Here is a 26456-nt window from a genome sequence, read left to right as displayed (position 1 = left end):
CATACAAGTGTATCTGTGTGTGTACTGTAAGTATAGTGTGTGTTGTGTGTGTGTTGTGTGTGTGTGTTCATATAACTTATCATATGTTGTACAGGTGTCTAGCTAGTGGATCAGGTGACTGTACTGTTAGATTATGGGATACCAATACTGAGACTCCTCATCATGTTTGTAAAGGTGTGTATAGTATAGTGTGTACTGTGTACATGTGTTGAAGATCACATGGTAGACACTGTGTATAACAAGGATACAATCATATAATAGTCTCCATAGCTGTATAATACAAATCATTAATATGCAATAGTATATACAAACTAGTTTTGGGTGGTATGGCAATTTTGATCATGGTATTAGGTATTGAGAAAATACCCTGGTATCCGGTATTTCATGGTATCCTGACAGTGAACTAATAACACACTTTTAATCAACCCGGTATTGCTTTATTTGTGATAACAACAGTCAAGTGTTAATCTGTAGTTACTATCCAAAGTTGGGTATATACCACAAGTAAAAGTTACTCGTGGCTAGCAAGTTATAAATGCATTTTACTAACATTTGTGACTGGGCCTGCGAAAACAGGGCATGTGGGTACAGACTACAACCCATCACTCTTCAGGTCATATCTCAGTACTGGAATAGTATTTGTGCAGTCTGTAACTTGCATCATGATGCCAATTAAATGCTGACTAAGAGCTGAAAATTGCAATACCATAGCATAATGGTAATAAATGTTATGAGTGATGAAAGTGTGAAAAAGTAGGCAAAAATCATGTGCCCACATGCCCTATTATCGCAGGCCCGGTCACATTTATACAGTTGATACCAGGGACAGAGGAGACACCTTTATTTAAGGGGGGCTGGAGGTATAGCTTGGTGATGGCATGGCCTAGCTGAAAGTCGAAGACCAAGAGAAAAAACAGGGGAACTGCCTGCTGACAATAGCTTCCCTCCACCAACTACATCTCCTTATTTATTACTACATATGTAGCTGGTTCACAATTATTCCTGCACTGCTCAGAATAGTCACTGCACAGCTAACATAATTTGGTGCTACCTTAGTTGTTATTTATACATATAATGAACATACTAAAGAGTTGATCATCTTTCTCTCCCATCCTACATACACAGCTCACTCCCACTGGATCCTCAGTATTGCTTGGTCACCAGATGGGAAGAAGATTGCATCAGGATGTAAAGCTGGCAAGGTGAGTGAAATGTGTGAAATTGTCCACCTCATTTCCCTCTACCACCCTTAATAACTAGTATATTAAAAATTATAAATTTAAAAATGAAGTAGGAGTCCAAGTGATAAAAAGTAGTGAAACAAGAGATGAACAATGGTAGCTATTACAGTATAGCTCAGTGGGAAATCCCTACTTTGGCATGGTATAACAATTATTTTATGTTCATTGCCAAAGTATGGATTTCCCACTGAGCTATACTGTAATAGCTACCATTGTTCATCTCTTGTTTCACTACTTTTTATCACTTGGATCCCTACTTCATTTTTAAATTTATAATTTTTAATATACTAGTTGTTAAAGCATATAGTTAGCTATAAACATGTGACTGTTCTATTAGGGTGACTGCTGTATTAGAGTATCTCGAGTCAGTTGTGCTTGACCAAAAGGGTGTGGTCATCGTGGTTTCGATCGATTATTAGACCAAAGATTATCTCTCGAAAATCTAGACATGATTAGACTAGAGTGTTTCGAATCAGCCTACCAACTTGAAGGTGTTTGGTCACAAATACATCTAACGTAAAAGGGCGTGGTCATTGTGGTCTCGATCGATAGATCGATAATACGTAGAATAAAGAATGGGCGTGATCTTGTGATCTATCGTTCATGGGCGTTAATTTTCCGTATCAACACTTTCTTTCAGCAACATATATAGACACCACAGAATTATTTCCGAGATAATTTCAGAGCTTGACTTCAGAAGCGCTTCAGTTCTGGCGCTACTATAAGACTAGATGCACTGTATGTGCAAGTCTGCAATTAGGATCCTGTTCGTGATAGGTTTATGACCCGCCCATCAATTAAAGATCTATGTGGACTACTAGTGATAGAGTACGGAGACCACATCTCTTAACAATCTAGTTGTTTACTTAACAGTAAACAAAATGACCTCACCCCTTATTGATTTAGCTAGCTGCACACCTCTTGGCTGACTCGATATACTCTAATACAACAGTTATGTATGATATTCTAATAGAACAGTAGTTACATTGTAGCTAGCTGTACTACAACAAAAACTAAACAAACTAGTATTTTTTTTTAAATTGAAAATGAAGTAGAGATCTATAGTAGTGAAACAAGAGATGAATGATGGTATTACAGCATAGCTCAGTGGGAAAGTCCCTACTTTGGCACATTGGCTATATTTTACTCAATGCCAAAGTAGGGGCTTTCCCCACTGAGCTACAGTATGCTGTAATACCATCATTCATCTCTTGTTTTACTACTTTTTGTTGCATAGATCCCTACTTCATTTTTAAATTTACAATTTTTTAAAATACTATTGTGTAGTAGTTCTCTGGCTAGAAATGTTATATGATCTCTCATGCATATCTGTGTTTATTGGTGAAATGTCTTCAAGTACTGATGGTACATTGGTTATTACCATATTAGGAAGTGATCAGTGAAGAACTACTTGTGTCGGGATGTGATGACTTTACACTGCTCCTATGACAATCATCCACCGGCAAGAAACCATTGGCTAGAATGACAGGTAGGTACAGTACAGTGAAATACAATATTATTTAAACAGCACTTACTGGAGAACATGTAGTTGACCTTATTATATACACTAACCTAAAATTTCCCATTTGGAGGGTCACAGTTGGCCATAAAAGCATGTGTGGTCACATGTCAGTGCATCTAGTAAGAAAGTGACCTTAGTAATGATGTTGAGTGTTTTAATGTGTGCATTGTAGTTCCATGCTGCATCCATCACAAACCTTCTCCCAACACAAAGTGTGCCTTCCAGCTACACACTAGGTGTCATGTTTGGTTGTACAGTCATGCATGGCAATAATATTATATCACAAATAACAGTATATCATCACTTAGAAATTTTTACGTAATATTTCCTTTGATGTCTGAGGTTACTAAATCCAATAGAAACCTGTGGTGGGGTTACTAAATAGTTAGTAACCTATGGTCTTGCCGGTGGTTGTTTACTACTGTACATTCAAAATCGGCAAAGATTAATGGAAGTACCCATGACTTGGTCACCTTTCATGTATCCTCGTTAATAGTGATGTCTGGTTGGGATTTTCCGAATAATGTGACACCATCATGTGGTAGTGTATCGGTTACCAAAAACTTTACAAATCTTTCATTAAGGGGGATATTTGGAATCTAGATTAAAGCTTTCATTTGGAGTTTCTTGTCATCTGATTCACTAGTGAAATCATCAAATATTTTCTTCGTGTCTGTATAGGCCACTACCTCATTACTCTCTATTGATGTGTGATAATATCAATTAATTGATTATATCATGTATATCATGATTGTGATTAACAAAAAGCTTATGTCATGATATGATAGCACATGTGCATGTGTTATAACCACGTTTTGTAAAATGGCTTCCAACTTAGTACTGCTCCCTACTGGAATTAGCAAAATTTGGCATTATTTTGGTTTCAGAAGTGATGAAAATGGGAAAATAGCGAACAGGAGGGAAGTGACCTCCTAGGTTTGCTCACAGACTTTACCCTACTTGGGAAATACAACGAATCTAACTTATATCTTATGTACAGTTACGATGAAGAGTTCGCGCTTATTAGTAAGTCAGCTCTGTCTCCGTCAACATCCAAGTCTAAGAAAAGGAACACTGTATTTCACGAAAAGTCTCTACGCTTGAGGTAGCTAGCGTTTTAAGCATTGTGAGGAGTCGGTGATGGAATATGAGTGCAAAAACATGGAACCATTGGCTACAGTTGACAGTTTTCCGTTTCTTCAACTGCTGCAGACACTGGATCCAAGGTACAACAAGGCTTCTTTTCATGCCCACTTTACTCAAGTATTGTTACCTGCCAAGTACAAAACTGTTAAGGCGTCCGTTGCAGGTTTGTTGAGTAATGCTAGCTGCTGTTCATTGACCACGGATATGTGGACTGGGTGCCATTGCCATTCCTATATGGCTGTGACTGCTCGCATAGTGATGAATGGAAGATGAAGAGTTTTTGTCTTGCAAATTGTGAGATTACAGATTCCCACACTGCTGATAACATAGCTACTAAAACTATCAGCTGTTATGGCGGCAGTATAGCACTGGAAACCTTAGATATAGTAGTTAGAAGCCTTACCAAAGATTTACTTAACTAATTACTTTATCTCATTATTGGTCATGTCATATGGGGCTGGTTTCATAACTGCATGACACAATCCCTGAGGATACACATGAAAAATCAAAAGTTGTTACACGTTTTTTCTTCGCCATTTGTGTATTACAAGTCACAACATTGTTCATATATTCATAAATAATTGATGTGATACATACAAAATGAAACAAGAATTTTGATGTCACACTGCTGAGAGATGAGCAATACTACCACCTAAGCATCTTTGGACAAGTGTACACATGAGGAGTTAGTAGTAGTTTGCCTGTGTAGCCAGGCATCACCACCCAAGTTGAATGCAGTGAACACCTGTAAAGAAAGCAGATAAATGTTGTGGAGACTGCCAACGGACACACCGTAGCTACTGACCAAGCTGAGAAGAATGAGTTGTACTACTTCAAGTACATAAGGTTACTAGTTTGTTTATGAAGAGGCTAAGTTCCTATGCATTACTGATGAATACTCCCATAACTTTGTTTATCCAACATATGATACAGTACTAGTGCCAAGCATCTGCCATAAAGTACAGCCGTGATCAACCCATTGTATGGAAAGTGTACACTGCTTTGAGTGAGGTGGAATTATGGTTACCATTACAGATGACTGTATATCTAAATTATTATACATGGTTTATGAACACTCCCAAAATTGTGTGAGTATTAATTTGGACCACAAAGTTAGGGAAGCCAGTATAAGATGGTCCTAGGCTGAGTGTTGTCTAGGTCAAGCCAATTATTGGCTAAAAATCCTTTAAACTAGTTTTTCCCATCCACTTGGTAAACCATAAATTACCCCTGTTAACATCATAACATAACCTCAAAGAATGTGTAAATATGCAATTGTAATAACTGTTATTGTAAGGCAGGATGTTGATGGTCACTTAACATGGCTTGTTGAGTACCATTATGTCAATAACTGGTCAATATCCAATTATTTACCTTCCAATAACCAGTTTTAGTAAACTCTGCAGGTTCACAGCACTAATAAAAATACAGGTCACTAGGTGGGGAAGGTAATTCCAAAGGCACATTATGAAATTTGGACCTAACTGATAGGCTGCTAACTGGCATAGTAACATGCCATGGAGCGAATGCAGCAGGTTGTTCTCTTCTAGGAACACGTATGTCCTTTGCCTTCTTGGGTGGTTTGTCAAATTCAGGGTGAGGGCCCTCATTATACCGGGTATGTGAAGGTGTGGTAATAAAATGGTAGTGCAGGATCAATTCGCTTTGAAAATTCACAAACAATTTTCCTCATTCCGAATTTTACTTCCTTGACAGAAACTTTTTGCCAATGCTATCACGTGTCATGCTGAAGAAGCATCCATCATCGTCTGTACTGCTTGCCCTTGAGTGTTCCAATGGTTTCCTACTGATAGTACACTCCCATCTTTGCCATTCTCAGCCTAACAAGTGCTATCAGGGTCTCCTTCGAAAAGCCTACTGAAATTTACCACCAATAAAACAGAGAGTATAGGTCTAAACTGGCCAATAAAGTCTTTGATGCCTGTTCACCACTAGTAGACTAAAATCATATCTTTTATTGTACCATCAGATCTGTCAGTATCATCTGGAGAAATTGATATTTATACTTGCAAGATGGACAATCCTCTTTCATTGCTGGCGAAGTCCATATAATCGTGATATACCTTTCAAAATCATATCCTTTGTTTTTCATGAATGTTGCAAGCTTAGGACTGAACAAATGTTCAGCATTTACCACCAACTGTTTCTGTGAGCCTATTATGGTTGGATGTGTTGGACCAGAACTGGGATCACTGAGTGTCTCTGTAAATTGCTCTAGTTTCAGCTTTGCTGGTCCACCATTACTGGCATGACTTGCAATACGCTACAATTTAAATATACCATATTGTCATGAGCACACATATTTCTAAGTTTCGTTGATTAAGTGTGCCTCGTCTTCTCTTTCAAAAAATACATCATTTGTCAATGGAATTCCAGGACATACATATACACGTTAAATAATATCCTTTACCTTCAAATTTTCTGACTTCATGTGCATAATGAAACTGCCAAAACTGATCATAACTTGTCTCCAATGCTCCTCTTTACCTAAATTTGTTATATCCATGAGTATCAGACATACATCATTTACATGTTTTAGCAGGTATGGTAATTATTCACGCATCAGAGTATCGGGATGTATCATTGCATATCGTACCTTCAATACATGTATGATATTCATAACCTGATGGCACGACCCTGGCCACAAGCATTCTGCAATATCTTTCATGTCGATGTCCTGTCCCATCCATCCGTTAGTATCACGAAGAACGTGCTGTGGAACAATCTGACCTTATCTTCTGTTGATATCATACCATCTGGTAGTTGTTCTATTGAAGCTAGATGTTAGATGCAATTTGCCATGAGCAGTAAAACTCATGTTTGGGTGTGATTATTGCCAACATTCTGCATACGGACATTTGCTGTACTTATTACAAACCATACACCTACACAGACAGCGGACGAGCCGAAGTTATACACACACACACACACACACACACACACACACACACACACACACACACACACACACACACACACACACACACGCACACACACACACACACACACACAGAGTGAGTACACTGCAAATAAATGATGTGGTATTCATACCAACTTTGGTGTTTGTCATATGCCTGTTTACCCATGTATGTTGCAAGAGATACCTACAAGTGGACAAAATAGCAAGTGAAGTGTGTTGTTAGTTTCTCACTCATGTGCTCACACTTACTGTGCATGTCTGCTTTTACAGAAACATATGCCATATCAGTTTCAGGTGCTGCATATCCTGATGAATGAGAAACCAAAGCAACAGTGATCACAGATCGTCCATCTGTTATTTGTGGTATTTCTTGGGAGAAACCAAATTAGCTTGAAGATTTTTATGTTGCGTCTGACAGGACAAGCTTAAAGTTTCATTAACATAATTATTTCATCTCACATTTTCACATCACCATGCATAATGGGAGGTTCGGCTGCATGAAGCATCCTTTACGTATTCTACTTCCTTCCTTCCCGCCATGTTAGTGAAGGTATCCGAAATGCTGTGTAACGAGTTGAACATAGCTGACAATGAAGTGCTATGGATACGTCACTTTTCAGATGATAATCGGTGTGCGCAGCGCCATTTTAAATGTAGTATGCGTGAGTTTACAAAAAAAAGATAACAAACAAGTACACAGAAAAATTTGGAATTTTCAACTAGAGTAGGGACCATAGCGCATCGATAAAAAGTACTGAAACAAGTTGGAGTAGTCCATGATATTAAATCACAGTAAAACAATAAGAAGTGTTATATCCCTACTGTGCATTTCCATTCTGGTATCTTGAGCACAGTAGGGATATAACACTTCTTATTGTTTTACTGTGATTTAATATTGTGCACTACTCCAGCTTGTTTCAGCACTTTTTATTGATGTGCTATGGTCCCTACTCTAGTTGAAAATTCCAAATTTTTCTGTGTACTTGTAAATAATCAACATTCTTCAGTGCCTACATTTTGAGGATTAGCAGGTATCCATAAAAATATAATAGCTATCACATCAACATTTGTATAGTACGCTTTTTGGTAGGAGGGACGGGGTAAGTAAAAAGAGTACTCTCTGTGTACTTGTGAAAATGCTGATAATTATGGATGACCCCTTAACTACATGTATTGTACAACTGATCTAAACATATTGTAATGGTAATAAAATATTTGTTATTCCTGACTGTAGGAGGCATATGTTGTAAAATAGCACAAAGCTTCCAGTAAAGTGTGATGTCATTAGATGTCATGATGCTTATTAAATAAGGAACCGTATGTTGTTGTCTGTTGACCGTATTTGGCTATAAACAATATAATAGGGAACATCATGTATCTAGCTTCAAAATGACATTATTGCAACTTGTTCACGACGAGGTATCGTTAAAGAGCACGAATACACTACTTCTATCTCGTTTCTGGGTGACTGATTTTAATGAATATTGAGCATGAATTTATACAACAACATTATAATTAGTACACACCAATTACATCATAATATAATAGCTCATATTAATGACACTCCAGCCACAAAAATATAAATAATTAAATATAACTAAACAACACAGTCACAGCATTATTCTTCATGAGATCGTTGATTTTCTTTCTAGCGACAATTGCTGGCTTTCTAACAGGATTAGTTTTAATAAAGTTGTCCCCTCTATGCCCAGCATCTTGAGGTCTTGTGATATCCTTACTTGATTTCTCAATTTCACCAGTCCCATTAATCTCTCATAATACCCGCCTTTCCATGGAGCCAAGGCTGTAGTGAATTGCCATCTGACTCCGCACTCTGAGATGTAATGTCTCACTTCCTCATCCAACATCACCTGATGCCACTGTCTATCTATTGCAGTCTTGACTACCTTGAACTGTGGCGCATTATCACAAATAATTAACTGTGGTTTTCCCCTTCTCGCCACAAACCGTCTCAAACATGAAAGAAATTTGTCAGGAGTCAAATTCATTACCCACTTGAGATGGATAGCACGTATGGTCAAGCATGTAAAAAGACAGACCCAAACTTTAACTACTTCACTACCTTCCTTCACAAGTAGAAGACCCAGATAATCAAGCCCAATATATTGGAAAGGTTTTGATTGAGCTACTCTTTCTTTAGGCCATGGTGGAATTCTAGGAAGGCTGAATGATGGCCCTTCTTGTCGTCGACACCAAACGACGAGAAAGAACTGTCTTAACCTCCATCCTTCCTTTCATAATCCAATATTCATGTCGTAAAGATGCTAGTGTATGAGACACACCACAATGAATCAATCGTTCATGCACATATTGAATCAACAACTGTGTGAAATGTTCACGTCTTGGTTAGAGTTTAGGGTACTTTGCCTGTTCAGATAAGTTAGCATTTTGTAAACGTCCACAGCACCTCAAAATACCCAAATCGTCTAATTCCAAGCCAAGTTGCTTCTGTAAACAATTCATTTCTCCCTTTCGAATGGCAAAAAATACATCAGAAAATTTCCTACGTTGTACTGTATAGGCCCACAATAGCAAAACAGCTTGAATTTCGGTATAAAATACTGATTGGTCCATCATATCTTTAAAGATTTTCTTCAAAATTGCACATTTCTGTAATCCCTTCTCCTGAGAGCACTTATTCAACACACGTTTCTTAATAAATTTCAAACGGATGACAGTGATACAGAGTAACCTCCACAATGAGGAATACTTTGTCTCATCAATCCCCAATGGAGATAGAGTTGAATCCTTTTGTCCTTCAGATACTAGATTGGCAGTTTCATATAACACTTGAGATCCAACATTCTGGGGATCAGCAAGAAATTCCTTTAACTTATCTGGTGAAAGGTCTGGTATGTTCCATACAGGCCACTTAGTCTCTTCATATTGCAGCCAATGTGGCCCATACCACCAACGACTACAATCGGTGATCTCGGAAACACTTAATCCCCTAGTAGCATAATCAGCGAGATTCTGATCAGATGGGATGTAACTAAATGTAAGATCTTCTCTTCGAATCTCATTCAATCTATTTTGGACAAATACAGGCAGTTGTTTAGTTGACCGTATCCAGTGTAACACACATTCAGAATCAGTAAAAACTCTTCTGTTACATATTGGCAACTTCAACTCATTCATAACAAAATTCAGTGCTCGCATTCCTATCAAAACTGCTAGAAGTTCTAGTCTAGGTATAGTAACCTGTCTACGAGCATTTCTGTAATGATTTGCATCCAATGGAGCAAGTCTAAGCTTGGAAAAAATTAAATTCACCTTTATCGATTCATCACTAACAATTCTCAAATACACAGCTGCTGCATATGCTTTAACCGAAGCATCGCAAAATACCACTAACTGATAACTAGCATCATTCTTAGGCCATCCAACATATCTCGGTATCTGTAAACTAGACAAATTCTGCCAGTTACTAGTTAATCCTTCCCACTCTTGTGAGAGTGACAGTGGTAAGTCTTCATCCCAATTAAACTTGTTTGGAGCCCACAGCTTCTGCAAAAACATCTTCCCAAGCAAAACAACAGGACTGACTAGACCCAAAGAGTCATATAATCTAGAAACATCACTCAGCACTTGTCGCTTACAAACACTTACTTTAACTTCCTTGACACTACTCATTGTAAAGCTAGGAATTTGTAAATCATCATCTTCCCTGTTCCAAATTAATCCAAATACTTTTAAGATGTTTCCCTTTGTCCTTTCTCTTTCTGGCAAACAACTCAGAAATATTTCACTATTTGAGGTCCACTCACGCAAGTTCATAGAGGCCCTTTCAAATATATTTTTAGCTTCTTCATAAATACTCAAAGCTTCCTCAATTGAATTAGTTCCTACACAGACATTATCAGCATAAATGTTATCAGCTATTTTTTAATCTTAACAGTATGTGAACCCTCCTTCTTAAGATGAAACTTCAATGTCCCCTCTTAAAGAAAAGGACTACATATCATGCCAAAGGGTACACAGCGAAACTTGTACACAGACAAATTCCCTTCAACTTTGTTTGGTGTAGTGGGATCCGTAAACCATAAAAATCTAGTAACATCTCTTTCATGTTCCTGAACTCCAATCTGTAAAAGGCCTTCTCTATATCTGCAAGAATAGCAATAAAATAACAACGAAATCTTAACAAAATACCACACATGTTAGGCAGAGTAATTGGTCCTCGATGTAAACATTCATTAAGACCCTTCACACCCTTTTTCCCTTTAACAGATGCGTCATATACAATCCTGACCTTTGTTGTTGTTTTTAGCGGAGCTACAACAGGATGATGGGACAAGTAGTGTTTCCTGTTATTAACAGTGGTTTTCTGTTCCTCAATCAACTCAATAACACCTGCCTCACATTGACCTTTAATTATGTCACAATATTGTTGTAACAGTGAGTTGTCACTGTGACAAAGATTTCATTCTATTATATGCAACATCAAAATTCTCCTTTAAATTAACATCATCAGACTTCCATGGCCAAGTTATAAAATATTGGCCATCACGATAAGAAACAGTGCTGTTAAAATTCTCTAAAGCCCTATCATCATCCTTAACATACACTAAATCACGGATTCCAATAGTATCTAAATTCCAAAGGTCATTATAGGACATAACCAAACAATAGATAACATCAAGGTCTTTGGTTTCTTCATCAGTAGGATCTGGGTATTTACCAGTAAGTATATATCCTAATATAGATGATAACAACAACAATCCTGAAGGTAGGACAATTCTCTCACGATCCATAACATTCCAAAAATAATCTGATCCCAATAAAATTGTCTACATTTGCTAAGCTCAACTGTGAGGGAATGCTGTCGCCAGCTGTTCTGGAACTATAGCCTGGAGAAACTTAATATCAGCTTGTGACAAAGATCCATGCTGAATAGGACTCGTAATCTGTTTAAGTACATTAGCATGTAATAATATCGATGATCCCTGTTTGGTCATAAGGTTGAAATCAACAACATAAGTTTCTAAACTTTGGGCTCTCTTAGTTCCAAAAGTTGATACCGATAACAGTTCTGTTCTTATTGATTGTAAGTTTAGTCGTTGTGCCATTTGCTCAGTCATAAATGTACGGTGACTGGCACTATCCATTAAAACTCGTGCTTGTAGCCATAATCCATCTTTTCCACACACAGTAACCTGAGCTGTTTGTAACAATACCCTTTCTCCTCCTGCTAATAAGGTATTACTTACAACCGCTGCAGCATCAGGTGTCTTTTCAACTACTGGCACAGGTAATACATTCTCAACAGACTTAAGCACCTCTCCAGATTCTGGCACCAGGTTAGGCGCCATTAGACTGGGGGACACTACACTAGAGGAAGCCAAACTACTTTCAGCCAAACTTAGATTGACAGATGTCTTATCATCATCACTACCAGTACTCTTAACTGACTGATAAACTTTGGTTGGACAAATGCTTCTATGATGATGTCCGAACCTTTTACAATAATAACATGACTTTGAAGAAGCATTTGTACATTCCTTAAAGGTATGACCAATTTTAAGACAAACTAAACACCTTCCTTGTCTTTGCAGTTGTTTCTTTCTGTCATAAACATCAATATATTGGGTACAACAGTCATTGAAATGATCACTTTTGCAAAATACACATGGGCGTGTTACATCAGAAACTTTATTTCTTTGCTGTAAAACACTTGTGTTTGTAACTAATGTATCAGTAGCAGTACTATTCCCCATAACATTTCTCTCTTGTCTAGAAACATGATGGTTATAAAATCTTTTGCTACTAGTAATAACATTACTTAAACTCATAACGTTGTGCATTAGTAAAGATGGTAACATACCTTTGAAGAGATCTTCTGAGTGATGGAACAGTCCATAAATCTTCCAGTTTCTTTGATTCCTCAAGCTTAATAATGACTTGCATTGGAAACTTAGACAATATTTGCTGTACAAGAATTCTCTGATTATTAATATCCTCACCCTGAGCCTCTAACTGCCTTAGAATCTTTTCAACATTTTCATATGTAGACTTGATATCACCGGTTCTGTTCATGGCCATTGGGAGATGTTGTAACTGAATATAGAGTCTCAACTATCGCTTCCTTCTTGCCAAACTTATCTTTAAGTAATTGGATTGTAGTATCATAATTACCTCCTGTTATAGAAATACCGTCAATCGCAGTAGCAGCTTCCCCACATAAGGAACTCTTCAGATAGCTGAACTTAGTGACCTTTGGCACTTCTTGCGTACGAACCGCAACATTGTAAACATCCCAAAACTCTTGCTAGTGAAGGATATTACCATCAAAAATGGGTATATCTAATTTTGGTAGCTTAATCTGTGAAGTGACCTCATCCCTTTGTTTCAAATGTTGGTCAGCTGAGGTTGATGATAATGGCCACTTACTCCTTTCTTGTCTTCGTAAAACTTGTTCTAAACGTCCTTCTAGGCAAGCCTTTGTCTCATGAGAGTACAGTAGTAACTCTATCAGTCCATCATCACCATCGATCACCCATACATACTCCTTTTCTTCTGCCGCCTTCTCCTCTCCCTTTGGTAATTCGTTCAATAGCGTCGTCTATTCCTTGTTGCATCTTTCGAGAAGAGCGATATTGGTTGAAAATCATTGTATCAAGTCCTCTAATTCGGTTTCAGCCTGTTCTAAGTCAGACACATTGGTTGGTGTCATAAATATAGTTCTTGCCTGTTTTATGTAGCTTTGTAGACGAGCTTTTGTGGGTCCAAGTAGGCGTTGTATCGGTCCAGACATCTTTTCCTTTACAGTCAGCGCGAGTCACCCATGTCCTTAGTTCGCTCTCCTTTACTTTCACCTCGTCACATCGTTATCGTTGTCATCTTCATCCGTATGACCTTTTGCTTCAGGTCAAACAGGAGGTCCATGAAGTCTTCAGGTCCCAGTCCCAGGTTTCGGCCCCACTATGTTGCAATTTGTTCACGACGAGGTATCATTAAAGAGCACGAATACGCTACTTCCATCTCGTTTCTGGGGGACTGATTTTAATGAATGTTCAGCATGAATTTATACAACAACATTATAATTAGTACACACCAATTACATCATAATATAATAACTCATATTAATGACAGACACAGTAGGATTTACTCCAAATACACTTTTAAATTTTAAGGTCTTGGTTGACATTTTCATGGAAGTGCCCATATGCTGTGTGTCTGTATTTGCCAGACTCAGCAAACTTGGTTGCTGTTATTGGAGTTCAGTTTGTTATTTCACAGGATAAGATCTCCTACAAATTTTTTCGTTGGTGATCATCAGTAGACAAGAGCCTGAAGGAGAGAGACACTGGAACAGTTAGAAGACGTCCAAACAGAGAAGCTGGTTGAGATACAATACCAACCACGGGCCAGGTTTAAGGCTCAAGCAGTGACGAGGTGTACCAGTAGTATACCAGGTATGTCTGTCTGTGTATATGTCCATTTGTAGTGTGTGCAATAGTATATGCTTGTGCATTCCATAGAATGTGTAGCTCACTTTATGTACTAGTGTATTTCAAGAAACAGCTAAGGCCACTCCAAATATATTTGCATGCAGGTATAAGGAGTCTATTTCATTATGAGATTAGCAGCTTTTAAGCCATTATTTGCCTGGCACAACCATAGTAATCTGCATGATAGCATACTTTAGCTTGTACCTTGATCATACAAGTTGCAGGAATGGCACAAAATGTGAATTTGTGTTGACTTGATAGCACACTGTCATGTGAGCTGACACCCATACAAGATGGTTTTTACTGAGTCTGTACAGCATACAAGAATAACCAGAAAATAATAGAAGAATACAGATTAATGGAACATGTTAGTGGTGGCAGTAAATAGTGTTCCACCGATAATCAGATCAGTATCGTATCGGAGCCAATATTGAGCTTTTGATATCGATCAGTATTGGTTATTTAGGTACTCTGATACCGATCAATGGCCACTCGTGCCAATCATCATCATCATAACTATCATCATAAATGCTATGCTAGCAAAATGTGAGGTATAACAAACTGGAAATAGTGTTGAGCATTATTCTAGCATAAAAGGTACAGGAATTGCTTTGTTAAACATTGAGCAACTGCTACTTACGATGTTTGCATGAAAAAGATCGGAATACTCTAATAGAACAGTCACTGCGCAATAAAATGTTCTAATAAAGCAGTCACGCAGGCTCTTACTCGTGGCTAACAGGTTATAAATGCATTTTACTAACATCTATACGGTTGATATCAGGGGCGGAGGAGACACCTTTATTTAAGGGGAGCTGGGGTCTATCTTGGTGATGTCATGGCCTAGCTGAAAGTCGAAGACCAAAAGAAAAAAGGTAATTACCTGCTGACAATAGCTTCCCTTCACCAACTACATCTCATTTATAACTATATACATAGCTTGCTACACTGCTCCTCTGAAGAATACTGTGACTGCTCTATTAGAGTATCTCGAATTATTGATGCTATTGAGCTAGGCTCTCAATGACAGCTATAGATAATTTTAGGATGGCTAAGCCTCTCCGTAATCTTTTTGACAGTGGTACAGCCCTCCTTTCCCCCCTTCTCCTCCACCCCTGGTTGATAAAAGTAGGCTGGCACTAGGTTGTAACCTGAAACCTCACAGTTTACTGTTAGGCTGGTCTTGTGGTCACATCCAAACCATTAACACATTACTTAATTAAATGCCAACATCTGATGTCTGGCTTTCCTCATAGCACATTACACTCTTTCCAATATTTCTGGTATATTTGAAAGTCAATACCTTTCAGACTGTTTGATGAAAATACCACGACATATGGTATTTTCGGTATACTGCCCAACACTAATACAAACAGTTCAGTTATCACGTGCCTCTTACGAGTCCTCAGTGTCCTGCTAAGTCTCTGAACTGTCTTGACAACTTGTCAAGTGGTCACATGATGTGGTCTAGTTGTGGAGGAGATGATGTCTAATGTAGAATGAGTTGACTGTGTCTGAGCTCACTCATAAGTAAACAGGAGAGTTCTACAGTCTTGTTCCACCATGGCATTCTGTGTAGGCACTGCCGAATGCTAAGTCCACATCAAATGAATGCACCCGCCAATATTCTAGTTGGCAATCCTTTTATTGCTATAATGATCCAAGCTTCATTGCCAGAAGGACTTGTTGTCCAGGAGCTAACTGGTTATACTCTTTTATGAGTGTTGCTGTTATCTCATTTTACTGAAAGAGGTTTCTCCTTAGCTCCTCACTGTAGTCAGACTGATAGATCAGTAATGGTTAGGTAGCCACTGACAGTTAAACAGGATCTCATAAGGAGGACAGTTCAGTAGTGACATGTTTGGTATGTAGTTGCATGAGCAGTAGGAGCTGTGAGTGTTCCTCCTGTTCCACAATCAATAACTGACTATTGTTGAGTAGTGGAAGACTTGACTTTGTGACAAAAGATGGACTAGTATAGTCAGCTACGATCATCATTGTCTGTGTTGGTTGAAAGGACTTGAACACTCTTTGCGACAAACTGGGGGACTTTGGGGGTTCTAAAAGTATATTTACTACTCGAAACACAGGAGATTTGCTCTTTGAGCTTGTACTGTTTGTGATACTTCTACTGTATGTGTACAAATTTTTGAGGAACATAATTTTTGTGATTTCGTGGTTGCTTGGCTTTCTGCAAAATTTTCATCCTTGAAAATTAACAATTGTCAGGGACATTGCATACATACAGTATGTGTTTGTTGTACTAATTGTTCCATTTCTTTCCCTTCCATTTGGAGAACTTGAGGTTGGGATGCTGCCGGGAGTATGGCTGGTGGCGCTGGTGTTTCCTGCCGCTGTACTTTGCAGGGACACCCTTCTCCAAAAAATGCCTCAAATCATTGGGGTCTTGTTGCCGTTTCTGTCCTGGCCTGGCTCCTGTCACCTTCGCTAGAGTTTTCTGGTGCTCCAGCCTCTTGGTTGCTCACTCTGAGAAGCCCCTCATATTTTCTTTCTGTCAGACCTTTCCCGGTTAAAATTCTTCTCCAGGTAGTTGTTAATGATGTCTCCCACCCCCATGCGGCTGTCATCAGTTACTGTTGGATTGAAGGTAGCGAATTCCATCACTTCTTTGGCATCTAGTAAACTCACAACGTCCTTCCTCGCTCTGGTGTAGTAAACCAGGGAGGGACTAACCCACACCTGTGGACATGATAGCTGCTGGTTCCCAAAATAGTGTGGCAATGGAAACATCAGCCACGGGCTGTGATTAGTAGTGCTGCTGCTCATTTGAGGAAACATGTTACTTGTTGAAGGGAACATGAAAGCTTCAGCCCCACTACTCGGTGGATACCTTGCCACATAGCCACCTTTTCTAAGCTTCTGGATCAACGAATCCCTAGCTTCTCTATCATCCAGGATTTCTGAGATGCGTTTCTTGTGCTCTGACTGGTCATTCTCAACTAGGTTAGTCACGGTCTCGGAGTTTTCTTCAGACGCCATGACATGATCTATCGTGTGCAGCAAAAGAAAGAAAAGTGGGTGTTGGAACACATGCGTAACTAGAAATGTGACTATTTTTACTTTTTATTTGTTGTATTTTTTTTATCTTAGAGCTACTAACTGCTGTTGTACTGTATAGTAAGAGAGAAATACCAGTGTTACATGCAGCAAAACTCACGAAATATAATTCCATGCTGTATCCATCACAAACCTTCTCCTAAACTACAGTGTGCCTTCCAGCTAAGGTACACCAGGTGTCATGTCTGGTATATCACATGTAGCAGTATATCATCACATGATGGCCTCTGAGTGGTCACTAACATCAGATACTGTTGTGATATTGTTTAGGTCATCAACAACTTATTAATCAAGTCAGTTTCTCTCCTGATGCTGGTCTCATTGCTAGTACTTCATTTGACAAGTCAGTAAAGTTATGGGATGGCAGGATGGGCAAGTCAGTGAGGAGGTAGTTACACTAGTAACGTTACTAGTATACACACCATACAGGTACATCACCAGTTTGAGGGGTCATGTCAGTGCTGTATATCAGGTGAGCTGGACTAGTATTGTGTTTGTGAAGATGTTAACTTACAAGGTTTACTAGGGTCATACAGGCACTGACACCATTTCCACTCAAACTACAGCTGCAAAGTCTATCATAATATTGTACTAGTTGTTTATACTATTTCAGGTTCTGTACTAAACATTTGTATACACATAATCTCCTCCCATACAGATCTCCTGGTCAGCAGACAGCAGGTTATTGTGTAGTGGTAGTTCAGATAGTACACTAAAGGTGACCTGCACTATCAGCCCCACCCACTCATTACCCACCCTTCCCTACAGGTGTGGGATATTAAGAACAGGAAGTTACTGATGGATCTACCAGGTCATGTTGATGAAGTGTTTAGTGTTGACTGGAGTACTAATGGGGAACAAGTGGCTAGTGGTGGACGAGATAGACATATTGAAATGTGAGCAATTATCATGTGTGGATATTGTGTGACCATGTTGTCTTCTTGCGTAGATGGAAAAGATGATAATGAATATTTTAACTATATATTTATTGAGTACAAAGTACAGTGAAACCTCATTATAAATACTTTTGATGACATATATTATAAAATCTTGATGTATTTACAACATTTCTTTTTCACTAAATTTTGGTTCATTCAGTAGTAGTCCCTCACTTCTCACACCACTGATGAATGACACTACCTAGTGAGATAGAACACAACTGATAATTTACTATCATATTAGATACTTCCACCGTATGTACTATCTTAGTAACCATGGATACTGGTATCTAATCAGTCAAAAAGTCATGGGCCTGTAAGCACTATCATTGACATATTTTGGTATGTTTGCAATCTACTAGATCCTGTACTACAGCTGCAACAAAGAGTGAGGGTGTACACCAGTTATGATCATAAGTTACTAACATGACATAATCAACAAAGCTTTGGTAGTTTTCTAGAAATTAAGTTTGGGAGGTTAAATTTTGACCTTTATTCCAGCCCTAGTATGTACACCAACACACACACATGTACCTTAGGGTTATTCTTGATGGTCCAGTCTTCTTCCCACAATACTCGATACACTCCAGTCTCAAAATATTGATGAGCTAGTACCCTACCAATATTGTGACTGGCTGACACATCAGTTGTCTTGTACAACAAGTGTCTTGCTATACAGAACTCTCTGGTTGATGCCTCCACCACTTTAGTACCATTATTACGAGTGACTGACCCTGTGATGTGATAGTTGGTGATCTCCAGCTGTAGTCTGTAAGGGATGTGTGGATAATTTGAAATAAATGAACACGTATTTGCAGCAGACAACAGTGAACATTTGAAGGAATTATGTCACATACAGGTGGTCTTGAATTGTACAGATACGTAGCTAAAATGTGAACTACCACAACCTTCACTGGAACTCTACAATGAATTGCACTAATGTCATGTCGAATGTTCTTTTTAATGTTTATTGGCATCACTTCATGGGCTGTGCTTTGTCAGTTTTGATCATGTGTTGTCAATTTAATATGTGACCCACTGAGCAAAAGTCTGACTTGTTTGCATTATTCTGTGTCATTGAAATACATTGGGTAAAAGATGCGTGCTACATAAATAATTTTACGCATGTTTTAATCACTTCAGTAAACAGTGAAGGAAGACTCAAAATATACCAATGAATTTGCTTCTTCATGGCGAGTAGGAATATCTTTGTTTAGTTTTACCATGAAGCAAATGTGATTATGTGTATTTAGTAAAGTATTACTTTATCATCACCATTTCTGAACTTCAATAGCCTTCTTGCTCAATAGTATGGGTGTATTTAAGCTAAAACTATACCTTGATGAATGCCCCAGTTCATGGTGAACAGAATGACACAAGTCCCAACTCTGTAGCCTGTTACACTTGAGGCTTACAATCAATTAAATGAATTCCTGTAATATTTTTCTTCTGTATAAATGAATTGTTTTGTTCTTGTCTATCACTATAACTCTGAAAGCACTAACCAGATAGGGCTGAAACTTTTAACAGCCTATTGGTTTAGCCCTCTCACAAAATGTGACCGAATTTTGGAAAACCGTCAATATACGCACAACAGTACTTTTGTAATAAAATGCATTTAAAAACTATGGGTAAAAAATGCAAGCTCCAGAAAAAAAATTACACAATTTTTTTTATCGCCTCGCTGGTGGGCGAATTAAGCTGCCAATGGACAGATCCTGGGCATCATCTTGTTTGCCTGTCCATAGGGAGTACAAAAATCTTTGTTTCATCTCCACACATGAAAAGATTCAAAAGTTACAGACGTTTGTTTACGTTGCGGTGACGAGAGAATCTACCGAAGATCGTTTTTCAGTGAATTTGCCTTCCTTCTCGAACAAAGAATCCTGGCTGGGGAAAAAACTATACCTTGGTAGATGCACAAATTCATGGTGAACACAATGAGCCAAGATTCAATTCCGCACGTCGTTGTATCAGTAAGTTATGATGGTTTATGTAAGCGCCTGTAGATTCTTTTCTAGATAGCTTCTGTACATATTAAATTATTTGCTCGTCCGGCTGTCTAGTGCTGTATTTCCAACGCTGCTTAACTTAGGAAGCTGAAACTTGGCTAGTCCATTCCTCTCTCCCTGTTGAAAACAAAAAACCAATAAAATGCATTTTGAAAATTGTGCGGACATCGACGGTTTTCTAAAATTAGGTCACAAATAGAGTTTGAGGAAAATGCAAACAAGTTGGGTTGTCGCCCAGCAGGTTACATATGTAATCCAACAACTGAATGTGTTACTGTATAATACTCTCAATGGCAGCTTGATGTATTATTTTGAAATACGTCAAGTGATTAGCCAATAGATTTAGTATTACACTTGTTTGTCAAGGTCCCTTAGCAAAAACCTAATTTGATTGGCTAAAATAGTGTGGTGTGTTTCTATTAGAAGTAGATGTCCGACTTGACAGCTAGTGTTACTATAGTGATAGATGCCCCATGGCATAACAACGATATGGTTACTTAGCAATGGTTGCTAAGTGTGACTGGTCTTTTTCAGTAGTTATTTTTAGAATTTCTGTTGCCTAGTAACAGTTGCTATGGTTGTCGGATTAATTTGCAATAGGACGGATGGCTGTGGTATTCGGGATTAATAGTTCTCGCATTGTAAACAGGAAGGAAATAGTGCTCGGCTTTGCCTCGCACTATTTTACTCCTTCCTGTTTACAATGCTCACACTATTAATCCTGAATACGACACCTATTACATATGATACCAAAGACCTTGCCTACGTACCAGATAATGTGTGATCACTGTTGTGTGCTGAGTCATGACTGACCTTGAACTCTATAATGAACAAACATTAATTTTACAGTCTAGTCCTGATTAAAAAAAGTAGACTACGGCTCTCAACTGAATGCAGGGATTAATAAAACAATAAGACTACTAGCTGACTATACAGTAAGGAAAAAAGCATTTTAAAACTCTAATACAAAAGTATTCTACCCATTGCACCAGGTTTTTGCAGATCCGGTCACAAATGATTTTGAATGAAACCTATGAAATTTTTAAGCAATACCAAATTCCAAAATTTTGTGTTATGTTACTAAATGTTTTTGTGAAATCAGCTCAACACATGAGCATGTGAAGAAAGAGCCTAACAGTAAAAGTTTTGATATCTTATTCGCCTACTCAAACTTTGTTTTGGTGCAGCACAACATGAGTTATGGGCATTGTTTGTGTCATGTTGATGTGATCGTACATGATCAATCTTTCTTCGTGGATTTCATAGGATTCCCCCTATTTGTGGTGAACATGATGGTTCAAGTAGCAACTCCGTATATCATTGTGTTTGTAAGTTACAACTGCTTTTGTAAGCACCTGTAATCATATCAGTAGGGATCACAAAGTTGTAGGCATGGCCCATGAAAAACATCACCCAAAAACGAGCCTCACTTTTCCCTGATGATGAAGTAGTATTGGCTAGGTAAAACCAAGCCATCAGATCAACCCGAAACACTTTAAACAAGTTGCTACGGAATTTAAAAAGAAAATTATTAAACAGAATTTTCTAGTGACTGACTGACTGACTGACTGATGCCTTCGGACAAGCATAACTCGATAACGGCTAAGGCTACGGGCTTGATTTTTTCACTGTTCAACATTGCTATGGCCCACGAAGTGCTTTTTAGCCTACCGCAGTACGTACAATGCATTCTTCAAGGATTTACCAGTGTCCTCCTTTGTCTCCCATTCATCTTTGTTGACAACAAAAAGTGTTGAATTGGCGGTAGCACATGATGGCTTTGGAAATCGTCCATATCTTTCATAGTAGCTATTTTGATTGCAGAGATGCTTTTCAAACAGTTTTTGATTCGTAATGCTGTGTAACATAGCTGACAATGAAGCGTAATGGATATACTTCGCTTTTCAGATGATAATTGATAGCTGGAGCACTGCGCCATTTCTTTCTTTTGATGCGTATGGGTTAACCAGTCATAATAATTTTTACAAAAAAAGTTAACAAACAAGTACACAATTTTTTTTTGGAATTTTCAACTAGAGTAGGGACCATAACAAATCGGAGTAGTGCACGATATTAAATCACAGTAAAACAATAAGAAGTGTTACGTATATCCCTACTGTACTCAAGATACCACAAAGGAAATACACAGTAGGGATACAACACTTCTTATTGTTTTACTGTGATTAAAATGATTTTTAAAATGACAAACAACACTTTAGCCAACCAGACAGTTAGTGATGCATCATATGAGGTAACTTTAGCAGCGTTTTTTTGTGAATGAATGAATCTTTAGTTTTACAAGAGAGCATTTCTATTGTGTTTTATAGACTGCCTTCATTGTAAGCCAATACTGTTAAGGAGACTTTTAGAAACATTTCAGCTTCACCACTGAGATTTAACTCTCTTTATGTGGATAACTTTCATGCTAATGGTCATTCACCCACTCATCTACATGAAATGTGAAAATCACCTACATAAAATGTTCATAGAGCTGATTCATGCACTACTCCAGCTTGTTTCAGTACTTTTTATCGATGTGTTATGGTCCCTACTCTAGTTGAAAATTCCAATTTTTTTAGTGTACTTGTCTATATATACTTAAATCAATCTTTTCGTTGTTGCTACTTTGTAGGGCTGTTAACGAAGTTGTTGGCATATGAGGCTGAAACTTTACCAGAGCACACATTTGGCTACATAGATTGTAAATATTCAGTATTATTAACAAATTCAAAAATCCACCATTATACTGAGTTTTCACAAATCTGGTCACATTTTGGTAATGACCTACCACTAAGTAAGCCATACAAATGCAAGCTATTTTTATAGCCTACTTATCATCAGGATGGAAATTGAATATTAAATATGTGCCAATATTGGTGGTAAAGCAGTTGATGAGAAGGTCATCACAGAAGTAATGGTATGGTTACTAAAGGATATTATTGGATTAACTAATGACTCAGAGGCCTTGAAGGAGTTCACACAGCCAATGTTAGTGATTATCGTAGTTAACACTACAGATACTGTAAGTTGTGCAGTAGCAAACAAAGCTGCAGTAATTTACAAGCTGGGTAAGGTATTTTCCAGGCACATTTTAAAAACATTAAAACAAACTACCACTCATCTGTTGGTATATTTAGGGTTACCAGTGTAAAAAAAAAGACATTTTCAAAATAAGTCACTAACTGTTACATGTTGGACTAACTCTTACTTGAATACAGCTAGGGCTAAGGTAATTATGCTCATGATTCTTTGCATTATTCTATTCAGAATTTCCTGGAAAAAGCTTGCATTATGCTCCAAAATTTATGCATTATTCTCAAAATTATTCCAATAAATTGAAATAGGAAAGTAGAATTGACTGTGTATTTAAAATTCTATGGTAAATTATTGCACATAAACAAAATATTTCATTGTTCTAATAGAGTAACATGCAAAAAATAGGATTGATTGATTTATCAGAATATATATAGGTAAATGTTCTATTAGAGTATACATCTCGATCTGGTGAGTGTTGTATTAGAGTATATCGATCATTCATTCATGAAATCTTTAATAATTCTTTCAAAATGCTAGCATAATGATTCTGGCATTATGCTAAAAATTATTTCAGCATAATTACTGCACCCCTAAATACAGCTGCAGTGGCAGTTGCCTTCTTGGCGAGGAAATTGATTGAAATATCTGCAAATCACAAGATTATGAGCTCTAACTCCCGGAAATGACAATCTTTTATCACGATACTGCATTTCAGCCTTCAACCATGAGCAAACATTTACCAAAAATTATTGGTGGTTTGATTGTAGGACCAGGTGTCCTACAGATCTTCGCACTTGTGCTGCTAAACCTTAATAATAAAAAAGATTGCTGCATCATTTAGACAGGATTTTGGAGTCCAAAACGGGTTTTTGTCCATGAAGACCAAATGAATGATAGCCAAAACTTCCTCACCTCACAGTAGTCACCCATCAGCAAAGAAGTCACGTACCAAGTATGACTAATTTCTGAGGTTGTTAACTATCTGGGTGAGCCTGCTATTGGGCTAAAATCACCCAAAATGGCATCTTTTTCTCATCACTTGCTCTCTCAACAACTTAAACCATAATTCTTGACATAAAACACTTTAAGATCCATAACTAGCACTGCTGTTAGAAATTGCAAAAATAAACTGAGAGAGAGAGAGTTATTAAGAGAGCAAGTGATGAAAATAAAGATGCTATTTCAATGATTTTTGCCCAATGCTGGACTCACCCAGATAGTTAACCTCAGAAATTAGTCAAACTTGGTACGTGACTTCTTTCTTGATGGGTGACTACTGTGAGGTGAGGAAGTTTTGGTTGTTATTCGTTTGGCCTTCATGTATGAAAATCTGTTTTTGGATCCCACAATCCTGTCTAAATGATGCAATGGCGGAAATCATGCTTCACCAATCAAACTACCAATACTTTTGGGTGAAGGTTTGCTCACAGAGGTTGAAGTGCAGTATTGTGTAGTCATTTCCGGGAGTTAGAGCTCGTCATCTTGTGATCAGAAGATAATTATTTCGATTGATTTCCACCCCAAGAAGGCAACAGAATTTACTGTCACTGTTCAAGTGGGAGTTAGTCCAGTAGTTAGCAAATTATTTTGAAGATGCCAATTTTTACGTTAATAATCACATAGTGATTTAATTTGCCATACATTAGTCTCAATAGTAGGAGTGCAATTAATCCCAAATCACAAGGCCTTGTTTCTGTAATTGCACTGTAAAGTAGCCAATAAAGTAGCAGAATCACAGAAGCCTTTTAAGTACAACAAGAAAGTGATATAATGAATAGCTAATCAAAGAAGTTGACAATAGAAGCCTTTTAAATGCAACAAATGTAGACATTTTGATTAGCCAATCAAAATTGCTGACACGTGAAGCCTTTTAAGTGCAAAAACAAATGATGTAATACAAAGAAGGATGATGCAATCACCTGGTAGAAGTTAATGGCCACATAGAACTGGATAGATGTGTACTACAAACCACGAAGGGTGGTCACTATGTGGCAATCACACGCATTTTCATGCAATTATGGAATAATTGTACTCGTAAAAGCCAAAATTACACTCAAATGTGTGTGATTACCTATACAAATCTGCAAGAGATAGGTTATTTGTTCCATTCATACAAATCTTCTTTAATTTTGTATTGATCATAGAAGACTTGATAATTACTCACTTGTGATAGTAATCTCATAGGCAGTGTTGGGAGTAACGCGATACTTATGTAACGCGTTACGTAATATTATTACTTTTGTGGTAACAAAGTAATATAACGAAATACGCTATAAAAACAGGTAATATAACTCAAGTTACTTTACTTGCAAATGTAACGCGTTACCTAAGTAATATAGTTACTGTAACGAATCTAATATTACGTAATATTATTACTAAAAGTAACGAAGTTACTAATCTCGTTAGTAACCCACTGAGTAACGCCTAGCCACAACGAAGTAATGAAGCCTACTAAATGAGGCTTATTCACCAGCTACTTACTTATATCAAGACTTGCACATTCTCCAACATCGCAATCGTGTCACGTGATAAGGTGGTAGTTTCACACGTGATAGCTTAAGGCTATGGACACAAAGTAATATAATATGTAATATTATTACAGTTACTTTATTTTATGGGTAATATGTAACTGTAACTAAATAGTTCAGCTGCAAGTAATATGTAATATGTAACTAGTTACTTTTACAAAGTAACTTGCCCAACACTGCTCATAGGAATATATAATCTATGGTAATCTATTCTTCCAACTCGTTTTCGCTGTCGGTGAAATCCCTAGGCTTTTCAACTGCTCCAAGTAGCTCCAAACTACGCGGGTTCCTGTTATAGTACCACTCGGAGCATCCCTCCTGTAGTGGCGCCTTACCCCATTGTGATAGTGGAGTAATTTTAGCTAGGTCTTCTCTGTATGGCTTATCTGCAGGTTTTCTCGTCCTCAGGAATGGTCTACATGAGTGTAGCAGTCTTATAAACTGTACACGTGAAGTCATCTTTATTTTAATTATTTCGTCCACTGAACTCGTAGTCTCGTGCCCAGACCCCACCCCTAGCCCCACCCACTGTTTATCACAAG

The 26456-nt window shown here is 37.8% G+C and overlaps 2 protein-coding genes across 2 annotated transcripts in view; one reads left to right on the top strand and one right to left on the bottom strand.

Moving 5' to 3' along the window:
* Positions 1–18483, top strand: part of LOC136243983 (notchless protein homolog 1-like) — a 63832-nt gene extending 45349 nt beyond the window's left edge. Inside the window, exons 10-14 of the mRNA XM_066035516.1 lie at positions 17671–17776; positions 17830–17872; positions 18059–18118; positions 18169–18296; positions 18350–18483. Of these exons, the coding sequence (XP_065891588.1) occupies positions 17671–17776; positions 17830–17872; positions 18059–18118; positions 18169–18296; positions 18350–18362 (350 nt within the window). The 3' untranslated portion in view covers positions 18363–18483. The remainder of the gene's footprint in view (positions 1–17670; positions 17777–17829; positions 17873–18058; positions 18119–18168; positions 18297–18349) is intronic.
* Positions 18376–26407, bottom strand: LOC136244460 (large ribosomal subunit protein uL18m-like). The gene is made up of 3 exons (XM_066036075.1): positions 26085–26407; positions 18873–19107; positions 18376–18540 (listed from the first exon to the last, which is right to left on the bottom strand). The coding sequence occupies exons 1-3, from the start codon at positions 26096–26098 to the stop codon at positions 18460–18462; spliced, it is 330 nt and encodes a 109-aa protein (XP_065892147.1). The 5' UTR covers positions 26099–26407; the 3' UTR covers positions 18376–18459.
* Positions 26408–26456: the final 49 nt, after the last annotated feature.

This window comes from Dysidea avara, chromosome 14 (genome assembly GCF_963678975.1).
Source record: "Dysidea avara chromosome 14, odDysAvar1.4, whole genome shotgun sequence".
NCBI classification, from domain to species: domain Eukaryota; kingdom Metazoa; phylum Porifera; class Demospongiae; order Dictyoceratida; family Dysideidae; genus Dysidea; species Dysidea avara.
This window is presented reverse-complemented; position numbering and strand designations above follow the sequence as displayed.